General features: G+C 34.3%; 1 protein-coding gene across 1 annotated transcript; it reads right to left on the bottom strand.

The window, feature by feature from the left end:
• Positions 1 to 2,198: 2,198 nt before the first annotated feature.
• LOC128031821 (potassium channel subfamily K member 10-like) lies at positions 2,199 to 18,238 on the bottom strand. The gene is made up of 7 exons (XM_052620282.1): positions 17,998 to 18,238; positions 15,105 to 15,493; positions 8,964 to 9,081; positions 7,075 to 7,235; positions 6,793 to 6,985; positions 5,532 to 5,674; positions 2,199 to 4,872 (listed from the first exon to the last, which is right to left on the bottom strand). The coding sequence occupies exons 1-7, from the start codon at positions 18,050 to 18,052 to the stop codon at positions 4,234 to 4,236; spliced, it is 1,698 nt and encodes a 565-aa protein (XP_052476242.1). The 5' UTR covers positions 18,053 to 18,238; the 3' UTR covers positions 2,199 to 4,233.
• Positions 18,239 to 22,029: the final 3,791 nt, after the last annotated feature.

Here is a 22,029-nt window from a genome sequence, read left to right on the forward strand (position 1 = left end):
GTCCTAACAACATGCTAATCATGCTAAAATCATGATAGCAACATGCTAGTCGCATGCTAATCATGGTAGAAACATGGTAGCAACATGTTAATCATACTAAAATCATGCTAGCAACATGCTAATCACATGCTAGGCATGCTAGAAACATGCTAGCAACATGCTAATCATGCTAAAATAATGCCAGCAACATGCTAGTCACATGCTAATCATGCTAGAAATATGATAACAACATGTTAATCATGCTAAAATCATGCTAATAATGCTAGCAACATGTTTGTCGCATGCTAGTCATGTTAGCAACATGCTAGCAATATGCTAGCAAAATGTAATCATGCTATAAAATGCTAGCGACATGCTAATCATGCTAGAGACATGCTAGCAACATGCTAATCATGCTAAAATAATGCTAGCAACATGCTAGTCACATGCTAATCATGCTAGAAATATAACAACATGCTAATCATGCTAAAATCATGCTAATAATGCTAGCAACATGCTTGTCGCATGCTAGTCATGTTAGCAACATACTAGCAATATGCTACCAACATGCTAATCATGCTATAAAATGCTAGCATCATGCTAGCAATCATGCTAATCATGCTAGAAACATGCTAACAACATGCTAATCATGGTAAAATCATGCTGGCAACATGCTAGTCACATGCTAGTCATGCTAGAAACATTCTAGCAACATGCTAATCATGCTAGAAACATTATAGAAAATGCTAATCATACTAGAAACATGCTAGTCACATGCTAATCATGCTAGAAACATGCTAGCAACATGTTAGTAATGCTAGAAACATTCTAGCAACATGCTAATCATGCTAGAAACATTATAGCAACATGCTAATCATACTAGAAACATGCTAGCAACATGTTAATCATGCTAGAAACATGCTAGCAAACGTGCTAGTTGCATGCTAATCATGCTAGAAACATGCTAGCAACATGCTAATCATGCTAAAATCATGTTAGCAAACATGCTAGCCGCATGCTAGTAATGCTAGTAACTTGGTAATCATGCTAGCGTCATATCTAGTCACTTGCTAATTATGCTAGCGACATGTTAACAACATGCTAATCATGCTAGAAACATGCTAGTCGCATGCTAATCATGCTAGATACATGCTAGTAACTTGCTAATCATGCTAGCAACATGGCTACTTGGTAATTATGCTTGTGACATGCTAGATACCTTGTTAATCATGCTAAGTACATGCTAGTCACTTGCTAATCATGCTAGCAACATGCTAGCAACTTTGCTAATCATGCTAATGACATGGTTAGTCACTTGCTTGTAATGCTAGCAATATGTTAATCACTGTCTTTTTTAAACTTCTTAAACTTAAATCTTTTTAAACTTTTTAAACTTTTCACATTTTCAAACTTTTCAAACTTTCTAAACTTTTCAAACTTTCTGGTCAGGCTTTCTCAAGCCAATTTTTCTCAAGACAAACTTTTTTATCTAGTTCATATTTGCAGCACAAATTAAGACATTGACATTATTTGGTCAATTGACAAAAATAAGTCAGTAATGTTTAGATCTAAATTTAAGATTAATGAATTTAAATTGCATTGCAATGATTCATACTTTTAATTTTCTTCAGTGGGCAAACAATACATTTGATTTACAGATAATTAAATTATGCATGCTGATTCTAAACAATTTGAATGAATGCATTTTGAAAACAGAATTATTTAAATTACATCAAATGCAAGTCAGATGCAAATAGTTAATAAACTTTGGCATGAACTTTTATAAGTGTAGCGAATATGAAAAAAAAAAAAAAAAAAAAAAAAAAAAATATATATATATATATATATATATATATATATATATATATATATATTATGCATTTTATGCAATTGAACCTGACTTCAGTTCTCTCACAGTTGCATGAAGCCCATGCAGTTTCACTGTAAACCCCTTGTTGGGAAACTCTGCAGTGTAAAAACACTCTCAAAATAATGAAACACTCATGTGGCAATCTGAACACATCCGACCACTAATGAGAAGTTAAGGCTTGAAACAAACTCTGCTCAACCCTTGTGCATCAATTTAAAAAAGTTACACATAGGTCCATAGTGGACAAAAATATCCATGTCAAAAAGTTGTCAGCACAGAGTTAATTTGGTCTCATTTTAAAGAAAACCCATGGCAAATTATTGTTGAAGTAAAAAAAAAAAAAAAAAAAGATATAGAGGTTTAAATTTATGAAAATGGTTTATGAACAATATTTTATATAAAAAATATATTTTATGAAACATGTCAAACTCTATAACTGCTAGAAAATCAAATCCATTAATCTAAACAAGTTCAATTCCAAATTTGAAGTTGATATCTTAAAAAAATAGCTTTCAGTAAGATTTTGTTTGGGCGCAGTACCTAATTTTCCTCATTAGATGCCAGCAAAACTCTGCTGATGCACACAGTAGTTTGATTTGTGATTTGCAATAGAGTTTTTCATACACACGCACACACTTTTTTAAATATAATATAACACATACAAACCAACACACCCACACAATTGTAGTTGCATTATTTTTCCAATTGGCTCTATAATATGCAGAAAACAGGAACCAAGCAAGTATTTGCTTTATAGGCCAAACCTGAAAAAAATGAAACCATCTGGTAAAAAAGGTCCTGACAGGAACAATTTTGTGTACCAAGTGCAAAATAGATTTATTAAAGGAAATGGAACTAAAATAGTAAAATTCCCATAAAATACGCAACTGTGCCAAAATGTACGCAGTTGGCAAAAACACATGCAAAATGTTCCAAAAAAAAAAAAAAAAACAACCTGAAAAGCACAAAACTGGACAAAAGGTTGCACAAGTGTTAAGCACATAAAAGCAATGCATGTTATGTAATAGGAACTTTGATTCACTGATGTGTTTTATTGGCATTTTTGTATACCTTTCTGTCTGACTTTCTAATTGGTTCACCAGTAAATGCTACAAAGCAAAAGCCACATTTCATGATTTATTTTCCCAAAGGCACTCATTAGTACATTTGATGTCATGTTTTGCACAAGTATTGATGTGATCACCATGACAACACAGAGCATGAGTACGATTACCGTAATATCTTGGGATGTAATGTGTGTGTTTGTTTTTGTGACATATCAGGACACAACTCTGTATAATGACATGTTCATCATATTTTCAACACTAGATCAATCGTATAACCATTTATAATGGTACAAAGTTTTTGTGTGATGTTTTGTAAAGATTGCATCTTTCTTTACAATAAAAGACTTTTGTTGTGATATTTTATTTTTTATAATGCAATGATATTCACAAAGTTTTATGTGTGACTGAAGTGTGTCTAGATATTTTTGGGGGTCACTGTATGTCTTATACAGATGCCATTTGTTCATCTTGTTCTAATACTTTGAGAAAATTGGGTTTCATTTTCATTTAATATCATCAGTATGGATTTGATTCCAGTCATTTTGAGGGGGTTTGATATGTTGATAGAGTTCTGTGTGAAAGCAGTATTTTACGATCAGATAAATCGTTGTTGTTTAATCTCTGGCATCACAATCAATTTCACATCTCACATCTCACATCTCAATTTTCAACCAAATTCAATAAATTAGTGTTTCATAGAAGTTCATGATTTGCCATCGTAGATGACAGATTCATCTGAGCAGCAGTAGATATCCATGTTTTTCTTTCCTAAGACATCGTGATTTACAGTTTTCACACCTTCGAAAAGAGCAAAAGCCTTTGTTGACTGTCCTGTGATGAGTAATCAATCCTCATTAAACCCATTTGAGTTTCTTTATATGAGTTTCAATATGATTTCTGACTAAAGCAGATGTATTGCATTATTAATAATAATGTGAAAAAATTCATAGTAAGTTCCAAAAAAGTCGTTATTCACTGAAATCTTACTTTCCACCACAACTGTCAATCTCATTCAAATTGAAAATGGTATATAGCACCAAATGTAACATCAGTGAAATTTTTGTTGTTGTCTTTTTTGGAGCTTTCCATTGAAGGAGGAAATTCATGCAGGTTTGGAACAACACAAGTGTGAGTAAACAATGACAGAATTTACAGTTTAAGGTGATGTCAGTCTGTATTCCTTGAGCTCTCTGTGTCTTTTCATATTTTTGGCAACTTGTCATTTGTCACAGTGAAAATCAGCTCCAGTTGATCGATAACGAGTCAAACCGCAGCTTACAAAACACAAAGGCACATGTTCACCCTGTCACTGTCTGCCTACGGTTGATGTTCTTTCTGCTCCAGTCTTTTATTTCGCTCTTGTTCTTTGGCCTGAGCCGGAGCGAAACCGTTCTGCTGTTTGGGTTCATCGGGATAGTGAGGCAGACGCGTGAAGCCAGTGTTGGCCTCCATTGCTGTTTTCTCTTCCTCCATCTCCTCCTCGTCCTCTCTTCTCTCTTCTCCCAGAGTGACGTTGCTGCTGTTGCTGCTGAGGACATCGCTCAGCCTGCTGGTGTCCTCCGGGATGTTCCTGTGGAGATCTTTGCTCCTGTTGCGCTTGGCCAGTTTGGTGAGCGAACCGAAGCGGTTGAAGATGTTCTCCTCGGAGGACGCCTGCTGTTCACTGTGCTCCGCCTTCAGTCGCAGGTTGTTCAGTTTAGTGTCGATGCTCTCCTGTGAGGAGGTTTGAAATCGCCTGGTGTCCAGACTAGAGAAAACGGCACGCTTTTCAGGTGACAGCATGTCTAGTGACTGCGCCCTCTGCTCCAGACCCAGACGTCTGCGCTCCATGCTGCGGATGGTGGCCGCACGCTGTAGTTTGTCGTGGATCTCGCCGCTGAGGCGTCGCCGTGTCTCGCGTAACTCTGCCCGAACATTTGCTTTCCATTCTGCCGCATGGGCCTTAAACTCTCCGACCTGCGTGAGAGTGACATTTAAGAACTTGACCTTACATTAAAACATCATTTGCAACTAAATTGACCATTTTAAAGCTAGTTTTACTACTTGAATCAAATGTAAAACATTGCTTAAGATTACTAATTGTTAATTTTATCATTAAAGTCAAGGTAAAACAGCATTTGCAACTAATCTTATCATTTACCTAAACCATTATTTGCGACTAATTGTGTCATTTAATGCCAATGCAAAACAACATTTGCTACAAATTTTACCATTAAAGTCAACCTATAAAATAATTTGTGCCTAATTGTATTATTTAAAGCCAATGTAAAACTGCAATTGCAACTTATTTTAACATTTAAAGTCAACATTAAAGCATTTATTAAAAAAATATCTATCTATCAATCAGATCTATCATTATTTGATATTATTGCCATGACCTTTATTGCATTAACCAGCATTAAATGAGTGCATTAATAACTATTGACTAGAAAGGTTGCATTAGCAACTCCAGCCAAATCAATGCCTTCTGGTTAGCATTAACCAATAGTTTACACACCCTAGTTATCATCAGCTGAAAAGGAAAGGCCAGGATGTGTAGCACAAAGTAAATATGGCTCTGATGCTGTGAAACAATGCTGTATTGTATATTGGACATCATGTTTGACATATCATACCTCTTCTTTTGTTTTCTTGGACAGAACCCTGAGCCAGTCTCCAATCATGCTCAGGACCGCTGCGAAATATGCCAGACCCACCAAAATCCAGAACCAGACCAGAGGCTTGTACCATTTCATGTATTCTATTTTGCGATCTCCTCCTATAAAATAATGAACGTTTTAATACCCAAATATTCCATTGGAATGGAGTGTCCAAAGCATTCTGCCCAATTCCATTCCAAAAGGTCAAAACAAGGTCTGAACAGGGACAAAAGATGCAAAATTGCCAGGAAAAGTATTTTGAGAAGCTGTCAGGTAAAAATGACATTTACATTTATTCATTTATGTTGATGCCTTTATCCAAAGCAATTTACACTGCTTTTGATATGTTCATTTGATCAAAATGTGACTTCTCTAGCATTCACACCAATGATTATGGTGCCACTAGCACAATACTCCATCAAATGGGTTATCAAAATTTAGCGACTCTTGACAAAATTATGAAAATTACCATTTAAAACTTAAGGCAGCAGTTTAAACAAATTTGAACAAAGACTACGGAAAATGCCATTTACCATTTTAAAGTCAACAAAAAACTGAATTTACGATTTAAAGTCAATGTAAAGCGGTATTTTCTACCAATTTTACCATTTAAATATACATAAAAAGCATTTTAAGTCAAATTTACCTTTTAAAACCAATATACTGTAAAACGGCATATACTACTTGAAAGTCAACTTAAAATAGTATTTGCAGCTAATTTTACAGTTTAAATTCAACTGAATTTACATTTAAAATCAACAAAGCAGCATTTGAAGCTAAATTTACCATTTAAAACCAATAAAAACTGAATTTACCATTTAAACTCAATGTCAAGAAACATTAGCAGCAAATAAATTCAAGATAAATCTGCATTTACTACTTAAAAGTAAACTTAAAATAGCATTTCCCATTTAAATTCAATGTAAAATAACATTTAACTCTTTAAATTCAACATAGCATTTGCAGCAACTTTAACCATTTAAATTCAACATAAAACTGTGTGTACATTTAATTTCAACATAAAATAGCATTTGCCACAAATTTTACCATTTGAAGTCAAAGTAAAACAGCCAGGACAACATAATATAGCATTTGCTTAAAAACTCTTGACTGTACAAAATTTACAGACAAAACTTACCATTGAAAGTCAAAGTAAAACAGCATTTGCTATAAAAATTAAGCAACTCTTGACTATACTAGGCAAAATTATGTAAAATGCCCTCATCAGTGCTCCTACCTGCTACATAATCTCCAATGCCGATGGTTGTCAGAGTAATGACAACAAAGTAAATGGATTCTAAAGTACTCCATCCCTCGATGTGTTTGAAAATCACTGCTGGGATGGTGACAAAAATGATGCAGCCAGCAATGATGAAGAGTATAGTGGAGGTGACACGGATTTTAGTCTGACTGATTTGCTTGTGTTTTTGCTATAAAGGGAGGCAGAAGAAATTTCAGGTGAACTGAAGTATTTATATAACCAGTAAATAGTTAACTATCCTATAACAAGTCGACTCACCCTGAAAACTTTCTCCACTTTCAGAATGCTCTTCATAAACATGGTCCCTAGCTGATCACCGATCCCGGCCAAGAGGAAGCCAAACAGAGGGATGCCAAATATGGCGTAAAGGATGCAGAAAATCTTGCCGCCCTCAGTACTGGGAGCGATGTTCCCATAGCCTGTAGACGTAGGCGGAAAAGACAAGAGGTTATTTAATCGTTATAAAACAAACTGCTCTAGTTGACCCCCTCTATTAAAACCACATTCATAGATCCAGAGGGAGACAATTGGTGGCTTCTACTGAGAGAACATGGCAGTAATTATAGATTGTTGAACAAAAGGGAAGATCAGACAACGACAAACTAAACAGTTTCAGTAAGAGATGAGAACTGGGCTGAAAGTCTCATGTGTTGTGCAGTTACGCTTAGGAATGTCAGTGCAAATCTTGTTGGAAGTAAAACAATGAAAAACAAATGCATTGTTTAAAGTAAGAAACATTTTTTACCATTTAAAACAATTTGCTGCAATTTTTACTGTTAAAAGTCAACACAAAACAGGATTTACCATTTAAAGTCAAAGTAAAACAGCATTTGTTGTAAATTTTACTGTTAAAAGTCAACACAAAACAGGATTTACCATTTAAAGTCAAAGTAAATCAGCATTTGTTGTAAATTTTACTGTTAAAAGTCAAATCAAAACAGGATTTACCATTTAAAGTCAAAGTAAAACAGCATTTGTTGCAAATTTTACTTTTAAAAGTTAACACAAAACAGGATGTACCATTTAAAGTCAAAGTAAAACAGCATTTGTTACAAATTTTAGCGTTAAAATTCAACACAAAACAGAATTTACCATTTAAAGTCAAAGTAAAACAGCATCTGTTGCAAATTTTACTGTTAAAAGTCAACACAAAACAGAATTTACCATTTAAAGTCAGAGTAAAACATCATCTGTTGCAAATTTTACTGTTAAAAGTCAACACAAAACAGAATTTACCATTTAAAGTCAAAGTAAAACAGCATTTGTTGCAAATTTTACTGTTAAAAATCAACACAAACAGGATTTACCATTTAAAGTAAAAGTAAAACAGCATTTGCTGCAAACTTTACTGTTAAAAATCAACACAAAATAGAATTTACCATTTAAAGTCAAAGTAAAACAGCATTTGTTGCAAAGTTTACTGTTAAAAGTCAACACAAAACAGAATTGACCATTTAAAGTCATAAGTTAAACAGCATTTGCTGCAAATTTTACTGTTAAAAATCAACACAAAACAGGATTTACCATTTAAAGTAAAAGTAAAACAGCATTTGCTGCAAATTTTACTGTTAAAAGTCAACACAAAACAGAATTTACCATTTAAAGTCATAAGTAAATCAGCATTTGCTGCAAATTGTACTATTAAAAGTCAACACAAAATAGCATTTACCATTTAAAGTCAACATAAAACAGCATTTTCTGCAAATTTTTAGCATGACTATGTCAAACCTTGTACTTCCGCTCAATTTCAGTCAAGAGTTTGGTATTACCAGTAAAACATGAAAAACAAATGCATTGTTTAAAGTAAGAATTTTTTTACCATTTAAATCAATTTGCTGCAAATTTTACTATTAAAAGTCGACACAAACCAGCATTTGCTGCAAATTTTATAAATGTAAACACAAAACAGCATTTAGCATTTAAAGTAAATGTTTAACAGCATTGCTGCAAATATTACAATTAAGAAGTCAACATAAAACAGCATTTGCTGACCATTTAAGATTTAAAAAAGTATTTGCAACTAATTTTACTATTTCTCATAATGTTCACATAAAGTAAAAGTTGAACTATTTCTCATAATGTGCAGTATTTTTAGAGGCATCGCTGAGATGCATTGCTGTTCTCTTCTGAAGGTTAGTTTATTTTACCTATCGTGGTGATGACGGTTCCAGCGAAGAAGAAAGCACTGCTGAGGTCCCAGTGGCTGGAATTATAGGACGTGTCTCCAATGGGACTCACGCCAGCGCTGACCGCATCTACTGCATGCTGGGAAAAGATGCACATACAAAAAAAGACTCAGACAGCCAGTCTGGAAATGCTTCATTGACAGTAAGTGAGCAAACAAAATTAACAAATCATTTCACAAAGCCATTTCCCCTGAGTCACCCCGCACAATGGCAGCCACTTTAAGAACATCACGTTTCTCAAAGTAATTCATTAGACTCGGATTTAATTATTAAAAGTGATGTCAATATGACGTCAAGCCACCCACTTTGTTTCATTGTCTAAAAATCCCGCACTGAAAATCAGACTGCTCAGTTAATTTGATCAGTTTGTGTGGCTCTTCTATTCTTTCTATTTAAAGAATAAGTAGTATAAATGGATTAAGCTGAGTAAATGTAGTCAATATATCGATAAGTCCTGTCTGAGCAGACTGTGGTGATGATGTTTTTATGTTAGTCACCAATCCTGAAGTAGTACAAGATATATCTGTACCCAGAGAAAGAGGGATATATGTAACAGTAAGGTAAAGGAGTAGAAGTTAATGCTCTGCAATCGATCCGTATAAACTACAGCAATAAATAAGTTAGATGATATGAAAGCATGAAAGTGTTTTTTTTGTTTTTTTTTTTGAGTAATGTTTTTTCTGCTCCGATTGGACTCGACAAGCGTCCTTGTGGGAAGATTTCTGAGTCATTCCCTCTCCCGGCCAAGAACAACAACACCGACAACAGCCAGCTGGTCTCGCATGACAGGACTGAGGCATGTCAACATGACTGAAACACCGTGCATCTGATTCTGCTCCGATTAAGTGTGAGTTTAAAGGCTTTTTTGAGCTGAATATTCAGTATAAACATCAAGGCTGTCACAATTCCTCGATTAAATTTGAGCACTTGAGTACTTGGTTGCCTTTTGCCTGTGTCAATGAAACGGCAAAATACCGGAAGTGGCACATTCCACGAACGAGAATCCATGAAAAGCATTACTGGACCGTTTTCTGTTTGCATGTTTGCATGTTGTCCACATGTTCGTGTTCAAGAAATGACCGAGGCTGTAGCATTTCTATTATAGAGAAGTGGCCAAATATTAAATGATGTTAGATTGAGCTGTAAAGTGTAAAAACAATCATTAAGCCATGGGCACCCTCTGCAGGCATTTGTTAAAATGCATAATGTACATTAGTTCCATTGTTTATAATACATTATGTTATTTGACCAGTTTTGTTCAATAAAACTATATGATTACTTGCTATAGTTTATTTGAACCAATTATTATTTCAATTATTATTATTATAATTTCAAACAATTATATATTAAGTTATTTTAAAAGTCAATTAAAAATATTTACATTTTAAATTAAATTACTTGATTAATCGTCAGAATAATCGCCTACCAAAATAATTGTTACAGACAGGCCTAATAAAGATGCTTTGCATGTCCTGCAAAATGTTCTTTTTGGAGTCAGTTATAGCACATTGTCTGAGTTGTTTGTCATAGATAACAGTTTGATTAAATAGATATTACCCCGTAATTCCTACTGTATCATAAATGAAATGCACATTTTGTGATCAAGACTTTGCTGTTAAACCTGTTTCACACACGATCTACTCCATGCCTTCTGTTTAGGGTTTTTTAAAGCTCTTTGGCTAATTGCACAAACTTCCAACTTCAGCTCAATCTTCAGTCTTTCTTCTGTCAGATCTCTCCTGATTGTGATCAAGTAAAGGTCAGAATAAGGTCAGTAATATCTCCAGATGAACTCTTCCTGGACTGAAGCAGCTCAGCTTTACTTGATTCTCCATCAATCATGTTTTAGAGTCTCAAATCTGATCCTCAGGATCTTTTGAGGAGCGTTTGTTTCCAGAAGCTTTACTTTCACTGTTCCTCAGCGGAGGAATAATCTTCACAAGCCTCCAGAACATCTCTCCTTTATTTCTCCATCTCTCATTCAGCACTGGATTACACTGCTTTATATGGTTGGATCATTTCAATCTCATTTTACTGCGAAATATTACTCGAGTGATGACTGATATTTTTATTTTCTCTACTGTTGTAAAGATCTCATTGATTTACATTACAAACAACTGAATTCAATCACTTTCTGTCCCTATATATATATATATATATATATCAGCATCTGAACCATATAGTATATTTTTGCTCAATTTGAGTCTCTGAATAAAACTGAGCAGTTTTTTTCCTCCATATTTTCATTATATTATATTATATGAAACAAAAAAATGAATAAATACTTAAAGGTTCAATGACCTGTTCCATTTCAAAACATTTGATTTTTTTACAATTATTTCATATGTCAGATTTAACAGGTCTGATCAGTTATAGCTTCATGCAGACTATGAAGATGTCTGAAGCTCCAGCAGGGCTTTGCTCTCAGAAGACTCTATTAAACTATTAAAGGGGTCATATTATGTTTTATGTTATCATTATTTTTGTGCATTTGGTTTAACAGAATATGTTCATGCTTTAATATTCTAAAAACAAATTATTTTTCAAATCCTGTACATTATTGTAGGTCCTCTATGCCCCGCCTCTCTCAAAAACGTCATTTTCTACAAAGTCCCTCCTTCAGACAAGAGCAGTCTGCTCTGATTGGCCAACTGAGCCAGTGCACTGTGATTGGCCGAACACTGCAAGCAGTGTCAAAAATGTAATGCCCTTTTCCATAATCCTCTATTCCTCTATCACACACAACTTGCAAAACTCCACGTCTGAACATTCAATAGCAAATTCTTAAACTAATAACAAAACATACTTACAGTAGCTGATTCAGAATGCGTTGCTTTTCTGTTGTAAGTAATCTTAAAGATTCCTAAATGCATCTACTTTCGGAAGAACAAATAAAGTGCTTTTGCTTTCTTCCAGATACACACACATCTCCCTGACATGACTGCTTCAACATTAACTGTGTTACTGAAACCATGCCTTCTTTCTTTGTGTCAGCATTTGGGCAACATTATGCAAATATTTCCACATAGTGATGTAGAGATGTGGGGGCGTGTTTAAACGAGGTGTTTTAGGGGGCGTGGACGAGATCATGAATATCTCTTTGGATTTGGATTACAGATCTTCTTTATACACCAAGAACATGTAACACTCCAAAGAGAAAGCAAAAATAGAAATTGCATCATATGACCCCTTTAATAATTGATTATCTCTGATCCTATTCCGTATCGAGGGGTCCGTTTCAACTGTCTTGACTGGAAATGGAAAATGTTTCTTCTTTGGCGTGAGCTCAGGGCACACTTTGAGTCACAAAGGATGCTTGCGTGACGTAAAGAGGAAAAATATGAAGAAGGATGTAGGCGTACATCAAAGTGACATCTTATCACTTACGCATACAGTTATTGACAGGTTTGACTAAACTTTGTAAACTGGGTCAGACTGCAGAATGATCACATGATGATTTAAAGTGAAACATTTAATGTAACGCGGTCATGTGACACTGTTATTTTAGTTTCTTTGATGTGTTATTTCAGTTTGATGTTTTATTTAGTATTCTTTTTTTATTATAATTGGGCCTCAGTTATTAATTTTTTTCTTTTAGTAAATTTGTTGCATGTTTTTGAGTTTGTCGGTTTATTTTTATATTGTTCATTTTATTATCATTATTCAGTTTTAGTCATTGTATTACTTCGAATTAAACTATGCACATGCATGCATCGTGGTACTCTCGTGAACGCACATCAAAGACTGACACAGAAGAGAAGAAATTGTTGAATAAAATCATTATTTTTGTTTTCTTTGAAAAAAATAAATAAATCTTGTAGCTTCATAATATTACAGTTGATCCACTGACGTCACATTACTCCCTTTCTAGACCTTGAACGTAGTAGTTCCCTTGCTGTCTATGCAGGGTCAGAAAGCTCTCGGATTTCATCCGAAATGTCTTAATGTGTTTACATGAGGGTGTGTAATTAATGAAAGAATTGTAATTACCCCTTTAAAAACCCTGGTTTGGTATTTTACTATTTGAAACATTTACACATCGCATTCTGCTGCATATAAAGGCTAGTAATCATGCAGTAAAGTATTCAGTATACTAGCTTTCTGTATCATCTAATCTGTTTATTAGTGACCATCTGCTTCCTTATTATTACAGCTCCCTGGACATTTATTTACATGGAAACGCTTGAATCAGCAAGCCTCAGTTAACCTTGAGATGAAAGTCCTGTTTAATTTCTTGATTATAAAGAACTAACCATGAACAATAGCCTTTACAGCTTTTATTAATATTAAATATGAACTTAAGATACATACAGGACTAAGAATGTCTTCTCAGCTTGTTATAAAATGAAGTGTTTCCTAACCATCTCATCGACCCTCCCTGACTATGAAGAATGTACTGCTGTGAGAAATCAATGCAAAGCTTTAATTGATGGCAGCACATTTGCTTCCATATATATGAGATATATGTGTTCTGTGTTATGTAACAAGCATTGCTGGTGCTTTATCATATACACAACATTCAGCCTAAAGTGAGTTATGCTGGGAAAAGTGAGAGCTGGTAATCCTGATGATGGCTAAAGGGATTCATGCCTGTTTCAGAATGACATTTACTGTTCGATTAGAGCTTGGCGTCAGCCGGAGGAGATGTGTGGTTGAGGAGGATGTTGCTGATGGCCACCGTAGCTGGAAAATACTCATTTTGCGTCTTTAGATATCCTATGATGCAAGTGTCACAAAAAAAATGCTGCTTTAAATATCAATCTACTTTATGACACTGAATGCAGTCTTTATAGTTTAAAGCTTCAGCTTTCACAACTAAGGGTTAAAGCTGCAGTCGGTAACTTTTGACGCTCTAGCGGTTAATAAACAGAACTGTTAGCGTCTTGCGGAAGAACATCGTAGCCGGAACTACTTCTCTCTGTTTATGTCTATGAAGAATCACAAAGGTACTGGGTTACTCCGCCGCGGTACCCCCGAAGCAATCTAAAATAGTCCGAATATAAACACTTATTATAGGTGCACCCTAGTGATTCAGGACAAGCTAAAAACACGGTTTGGAAAACGGATTCATGGTGTACTCGCTTATTATTTTTCTACATTTTGAACACAAACAAAGTTACGGACCGCAGCTCTGATTGGTTGTTTCTTACCGGGAGCGATGGAGTTTCTGCAAATGGCAATAGGACACTGGGAGGAGCCAGAGGAGCTTGATTTATTCACAGATTATCTGTCTCATATTCTACTGTCAGGACATAATGACAGGTTTAACAAATATGTACAAAATATATTTTTACAAAAGTTACCTACTGCAGCTTTAATTGCTCAAAAACTTCATATTTTGTGAAATTGATTTCAGGAGAATCAATCTTATTTTACTGCAAAAATATCATTACAGTTATGTTAAATAAATAAATAACTTAAAAACAAAATTGTAAACGCTATGACTGAACTTATAAATTGTAATGATTTTTTACAAATTATGGTAATATCTATTACACTGCCTTTAATTGAGGCTGATATAAAAAGAAAATACATGTAACTGTTTTATATAAAGAAAATGTGTAGATATCATGGTTTTTATAGTTATAAATATAAATATAAACCATGAAAAAAAATTCCTTGAAGTAAAGTAAATTTTAAATAAAAAATATACAAAAGTAGTGCAACAGGGTTTGAAACTTTTTTCATTTTCATTTAATTTAAATTATGTAAATATATATATATATATATATATATACACTGCTATATCTAAAATATAAAATGTATAACTAAAATACCTACAAATAAAGTTTAAATAAAAACTTATTAAAACCATACAGACATGTTTCTAATAAACAACAACTAATATCAATTACAAAAACATAATGAAATTACTAAAACTTTAACTAAAATGTAATTTTATATTCTTTCATTATTTCTCAGCGGAGGAATGATCTTCACAAGCCTCCAGAACATCTTTCATTTATTTTTTCCATGTCTCAATCAGCACTGGATTACACTGCATTATGTTTGGATCATTTCAATCTCATCTTACAATGACACATTATTAGAGATATTTTAGCCTCTCGTGAGCGGAGTATTTCTCTGATCTCATGATCTCACCTTGATAAGGGCCTCGAGCTCGGCTGGAGAAACACAGGGGTTCCTCTCCAGGAACAGGGCCTTCTCCTGCGTGATGTTGTCCTTCTGGTTGCTCTCGAAGGGTTGCTCCAGCGCGCAGAAGACCAGACCTCCACACACCAGATACATCACCACCACCACAAACACGGCCACCACCGTCTTACACTTCATGACCGAGTGCGGCGCAGCACCGTCTGCATCCATCCCAGTCACCACGCTGGCCGAGCGGGACGAGATGGAGAGGCGCGGGAGAGCGCAGTGACCGTTAGCTTTGACCTCACAGCCCATCGGGTTCTGCATGGCTGCTACGCTGGCCTGGACCAGACTGGACTGCACCTTCTTCGGAGGGACGATGTTTGTCTGGACAGCCACTAAATAGAGACGGAGACAGATGGAGAAGATAAATGAGATTTTTTGAAATTATTGCAACCAGAATGAACATTATATTACGTATCTTTTAGCTTTAATTACTTACAAAGACCTAATAAAGAAAATAAAAGACATGACTTGAAAAAAAAATATATATATATATATATATATATTGCAAAAGTTTGCCTTCCCATTCAGGAATGCTGCAGTGAAATGGTTAATATTCTGCGGGGGAATTTAGACACACTCACAAACTTCTCTAAGCACTTCCCCACGGGGGAATCCCCACTGACATTTTGAAGTGCGTTCCACTTTACGAAGTGACAGACCCTCGACCCCTAGATTTTGACTGAGGGAGTGAGTCTCCGGAATAGGACGGTGTCACTATCCCGGAAGAAGAGTCTCTTGGATGGAACAAAATCTGCTGCTTATATACCATTGATCCTCAAATCTGGCTCACGAGATCCACTTCCTCTCGAGTTTAGCTTCAACATAATCAAACAAGATTAGATTTGAGGATCACTGTCAAATACGGTCGAAACGATGATTGGCAGGACTGGTTTTGATTAGGCTCCTCCCGAAGTTGAAGTTGATGTACTAAAATAACTAAAACCGAAATAAAAATGAATGAGAACTACACATACATTCAAAAATAAAATAAAAATTGAATTCAAAATATTAACAAAGATTATAACATAATGCTAAAATAACACTGGTCTCTGTTTTATTTATTAAAATACACACAAATGAGACAAATATTAGTATAGAGCTCATTTTATGTTGATAGCATGTTGAAAAATGTTCATTTCAGTAATATGAAAAAAAAGCAGCTAATATTGAAAGTATTATTTGTCATGTTGCCTTATTTATTTAAGCTTTTAATGTTTAAAAATATTTTTTTTAAAAATAAAAAATTATAATCACCATTGAGAGTAATGAGTAATTATTAAAAAAAAAGAAATAAAAAGCATGTACACATTCCAACTTTGAAAAAACATTTTATATATATATATATTTAATGCTTTTTCAAAGTTGGAAATAAAGAATATGGAATGGAATATGTTTTACAAGAAAATACTATTTCAGTCTTTATACTTTTTTCCAGTTGTATATATGATACTGTTATTATATATTGAATTATGTGGTATTTTTTTACCATGTTAAACAATACAGAATGCAATTGCATAACAGTTCATAATCACAGAGCGCTCATGCATGAAGAGGGTGTAATAATTCAGACCATTAGTAACGTAATAGATCCTGAAGTGATCTTCTGTGAGTCTCCTGAGAAGCTTTAATCTAATCGTCTGGTTAAACACCACTCAGAGAAGCACTCCAGGTTATGTCTTTACCACTGTAGAGAGATGCTCTTCTCTAAGGTGTTATGGCGTGTTATAGTGTGCTCTTATCGCTCATGAATGGGGTGAAGCAGCACAAGGTGAGACAGATGATATCCTGAGAAGGACAAAGCCATTAGGGGTCCCTACTGAGAGCCATTCATGTGTTCATACGAGCACAGCTGCGTTCAGTCGCCCCCTTTAAACATTCACCGCTGCCTTTGTGGGGGACAGTGGGCGGAGTCTCTGAGTCATAATGATGTCATGCTCAAACCACCACCACATGATTTATGCAGGCCCCGCCCCTCAGCATGCTTCAGTAAACTCCCTTTGTAAAAATGAAACAGAAAATGTTGCAAGTTGGGGATTTATGAAAGATCACTTGGATATCGAGACTGGATTTGCCCAAACAACCATAATCTTTGACTCTGAGTGACTCAAGGACTCCTGTGTCACTATATCTGAGACATAAAATCTCTCTCCAATCCATTTCCAATTTAAGTATAAATATAAACACTGAGGATATATGTGTTGATTACAATATATGACAGAATAATTTAGTGATTTTTTAAGTGCTCAGAGAATATGAAATGGTACATGTCTGCAATTTATAACAATAGATAGATAGATAGATAGATAGATAGATAGATAGATAGATAGATAGATAGATAGATAGATAGATAGATAGATGGATGGATGGATGGATGGATGGATGGATGGATGGATGGATGGATGGATGGATGGATGGATGGATGGATGGATGGATAGATAGATAGATAGATGGATAGATAGATGATAGATAGATATACTTTATATAAATAAATTATACTTATGAAGTATACAAATATACTTATAGAATATATATATATATATATATATATATATATATATATATATATATATATATATATATATATATATATATTAAATCCACAAATAGTTATAAATAAATACATGTGCGTGTGTGTGTGTGTGTGTGTGTGTGTGTGTGTGTGTGTGTGTGTGTGTGTGTGTGTGTGAAGAAAAAAATAAATAATAAATCCAATGATGAAAAAAGACTTAATCTATCAGACCATATTGAAATGAAAGATGTTTTCTCTTATTTAAAAGTGCAACAAACCCGAAAACGTTGTAAATAAATGAGCTCAACTTGAGTGAACACAACTAACCTCGTTCAGGATCCCAGTTCACCTGTTTCCTCTGATTCTCTGACGGGAATTTCATGATGATCACGCCTTTCCGTGTCAGAGTAAAATAAAACTATCCTAACAGTTCGGAGAGACGAATCTGTTACATTCTCGCTTCTCTCGGAGTGTTTCTGCTTCTTTAGAGAAAGCGAACGCTTCAGACCCGAGAGCGCGCCGCGCGCACTGATGAGGATGAGGACGAGGAGAGATGCTCGTGCACTCCTCATTCTCTCGACACTGTCAGTCATTGTGTGAGACCTGCCAACATCCCACTCTCAGCAGCTTCTCACTGGCATTACTTTGAGGAAAGCAAGTAAAGCGCTAAACATCTGCTGGGAAGCTGCACGGGAGCGTCTCGGGATCGCGCCTTTGTTTCAGCGTCTCATCCTTTGTTGCTATCGCGATTCCCACAGGCTTAAAGTCATGAAAATAGATCTTTAGTCATTCGTGCTCGTTGTAATAACTGACATATGATCGTGTCGGGTTGAGGTTGACAGATAGAAGTGATACTCACTGATCATCGGGTTTTTTTCCGGCGTGAATGCGGCACAGAAGCGGCACAGAGCCGGCTCACATGGAGAGCAGGTGCAGAGGGCTGGACTCACTCACCAGCAGCAAATCAACGACTACACACCAATGTGAATTATTCATTTCGACTGTGGGTTGTATTCAAGCCATGAAAACCCTTGTGATAACGTAAAAAAATATTTTAGAGAGTATTAATCTCTACTTATTGCTGCTAATAGGATCACAATAATATTATATAATATTTAACAAATAATAATAATAATTTAGCATTGCATATTGTGAAATTCTATTATAATAATAGCTATATTTATTTAATAATAATATAATTTATATTTAATTATTAATTTAATAATTACACAATTTGTTTCATTTTTATTCTGACAACAATATTATTATTATTATATTTACAACTGTTTAATTATATATATCCATATCTATATTTTTTATAATCTTTATAATTATTTTAAATATGATTTAAATATGACAATAACGTTTAGCTACGTTATATATTGTTCGACATAATAATAATAATAATAATAATAATATTCATTAAGTTAGCATTAGCTAATTATTTAATGTATTGTAAATCATATATGCATTTTTTGTCAAACTGAATGTATTTTAATAGTTTAACATTTGAATACAATTTTATAAAATCTAATATATCTGAATAAAAAAAATTATATTCACTCATAATAAAGATGTTCAAGCCATACACTCACAGAATGATGCATAAACAGAATATATTAATTTACACCATTAGGATACTTTGTATTAATAAATTAATACATTTATTATTTTTATTTTGACAGTAATATTATTGTATAATATTTAACACAGCATGCATGATATACATTAAATATAATGCGTATTCTAATATTACTTTTCTGTATTACAAATGTGATTTGATGTGATTTTTTATTTAAATGTGAAATGTCTTTGAAATGCTCATTATGCTGTCTCATGCTTAGCTCTGTGAAAACATTTACAGGAAGGATGAATTTCTTCGTCATCATTTGCTGATGCACTGAATGCTTCATTGATGCATTGAACAGGAACCACCCAGAGATTCCTCATTAAATATGGATGAAACTACAGCCTCCTTAAGACTCACATCTATTAGTAATGACATCATAACCACATGTGCATTTGTGTATATAAAATATTCAGTATCAGATGAACACAAGTCATTGGACCTTTTTGAACTAGTGGCTCATATTTTGTGTTGTCTAGTATTTTATAGAAGAGAGAAAATTGTCTCTGCAGTGTAAATAGTCTTTTTTTATGTGATTTTTCATTTATGTATTATTCCTTAAACTGCATTTTCAATCTTACTTACAGGGCAAGGTTAGAATTTGGTGGAGTCTATGACTCTGGAAATTTTGTATTTATCTGGTTCTCTCATTTGCTCTTTTTGCATGCACTAGACTAATACAATCAGCAACAATAATCTCTCAATTATTTATTGTAACGATTGATATTTTCGTGGTAGACATCACACTTTTTTTCGCTTGTTTCAAATGTCATGAAACTAGCGAGCTGACGCTGTGAAAAGAGGAACAGACAAACCGAATCAATCGAGTGAGTCGTTTACACTGGAACCGCTCCGATTGATTCACACTCAAACTCGATTCACTGGCAAAACAGATCAAAGAGCCTTTTTTTTCTACATCGCTTGTAATGATTATAAAATGCACTTATAGTGATGGTGAAACGGATCCTTTTGAAAATCTGAATCAGTTAAACCATCGCATCGCAAAAATGATTCACTGTTTGAAGCGCTCCAATCGGATCGCGAATCATTTGATTCAGATCCGGACTTCGAAGCGCATATCGCGATTTTTTTTTTCTTTATCAAACAAGTAAAAAAACATCAAACAATAAAGATAATGCAGTTCTAAAATCAAAACAAAGAAAATGAAATAAATTATAAAAACCTGACCAAACACAGACGATTATAATCTCTTCAAAATATGCGTTTAAGAGAGATGCCTTAAATCATATGTTGTACATCACGTTTTTTGAACATGTAACGTTACTATGGTAAAAGCAAAGTAATGCCATCTGGGATCATTTGATTTGTTGTTTTCTGATGGGCATGTTAATGTATAATGTCATTAAGTGTAATTACTCTTATAGTCTGTAATGGCTTTAATAATCTTCTTTCAGGTTACAGTCTTGTCTCAACAGCAAGTGTCTGAACAGGAGCAGACCAGAGGAGACATCAGTGATGATGAGGTTTATCTCACTGTAACACTGTAATTATCAGGAGGTCAGATCTCTGTTTTTTATGTTATTTTCCTTTTTTGTTTTTTTACAGAAAAGCCATGTGTGTTTTCAATGAAGTGATATTTATACAGTATTTTCAGCATGCTATGTACAGTGTTGAGTACTTTAATGATTTTATTCTGCTCTTAATTTTCGGTGTTTGTTGGTTATCTAGATTGGTTAGGATTCAAAAGCCATGCTGTGTCGTATTTTTGAACATGCTAAAGAAGCCTAGTTTGTGATTTAATTCTTCTATACTTAATTTGTTTAACTTTATGTAACATACACTTGCAGTATTCATATTTCAGTAATATACTTGACTATTTAAACTGGAAGAAAAACGTCTTGATTGCACTACAATATATGCATAGTGTGTGTGTGTGTGTGTGTGTGTGTGTGTGTGTGTGTGTGTCTGTGTGTGTGTGTGTGTGTGTGTATGTGTGTGTATATATATATATATATACAAATGACTTTACTATTGTATTTTTTGTTTAATAATGATTATAGATAATACAATTTTATTGCAATTATCTTTGGTCAATGTTTATTGTACACCTTAATAAGTCCTTGAGAATTAAATCATATCAGCAAAAGTTAAATGTGCAATAAACATTTAACTTAAGGGTCATTCCTGGGGTTGCAGTCACCCTTATTTTCTAACGTTGTGGTCCCCAAAAATTAATTGTTAGAAGCTTTTCGCAACATTTTGGTATACCCATTATAACGAATAAATCGAATTATTGTATTCTGATATATTTTTTTTTTTTGTGCATCAAATAATGTCATATTTATTTTTAACCAAGCATTTTGTCATGTTGAAAAAACAAAAATTTGGTTTAAATGTTACCGAATCCTATGAATGACCCTTATAAAGTTTAACAGATGACCAGACATAAAAGATGACAACACTGTGTTTTATTGCACACCCGCGAATTCTCAAGAGCTGATAAATGCTTGCTTATCACAGAGTTTTATTGTGGTAAATAATGTGCAGTTCTTCACATGGCTTTACAGCAGCTGCTCTCATTCCGCGCATTCCAGGCGACTGACGTCATGCGACCTGTATCGAGCCGCAGCACAGTTGCGCCATTGATTAATCCTATCTAACATTTCGATTAGATATAACCTTGCTTTTCTACTCCAAAATATAAAAATAATAATGCAAAATCAATTTCTACGCGTTCTGCATCAAAGTCAGTTCTCGTGACTGTGCCAAAT

Source organism: Carassius gibelio, chromosome A17, assembly GCF_023724105.1.
Source record: "Carassius gibelio isolate Cgi1373 ecotype wild population from Czech Republic chromosome A17, carGib1.2-hapl.c, whole genome shotgun sequence".
NCBI lineage: Eukaryota > Metazoa > Chordata > Actinopteri > Cypriniformes > Cyprinidae > Carassius > Carassius gibelio.

Bases quoted from the DNA above. Each gene is read 5' to 3' on its own strand.
- LOC128031821 (XM_052620282.1), bottom strand. From the start codon at position 18,052: ATGAAATTCCCGTCAGAGAATCAGAGGAAACAGGTGAACTGGGATCCT. The intron at 9,082-15,104 runs GTGAGATCATGA...ATCTTTTCCCAG, and splicing joins AGCTCGAGGCCCTTATCAAG to CATGCAGTAGATGCGGTCAG. The intron at 7,236-8,963 runs GTAAAATAAACT...CTACGTCTACAG, and splicing joins AACCGTCATCACCACGATAG to GCTATGGGAACATCGCTCCC.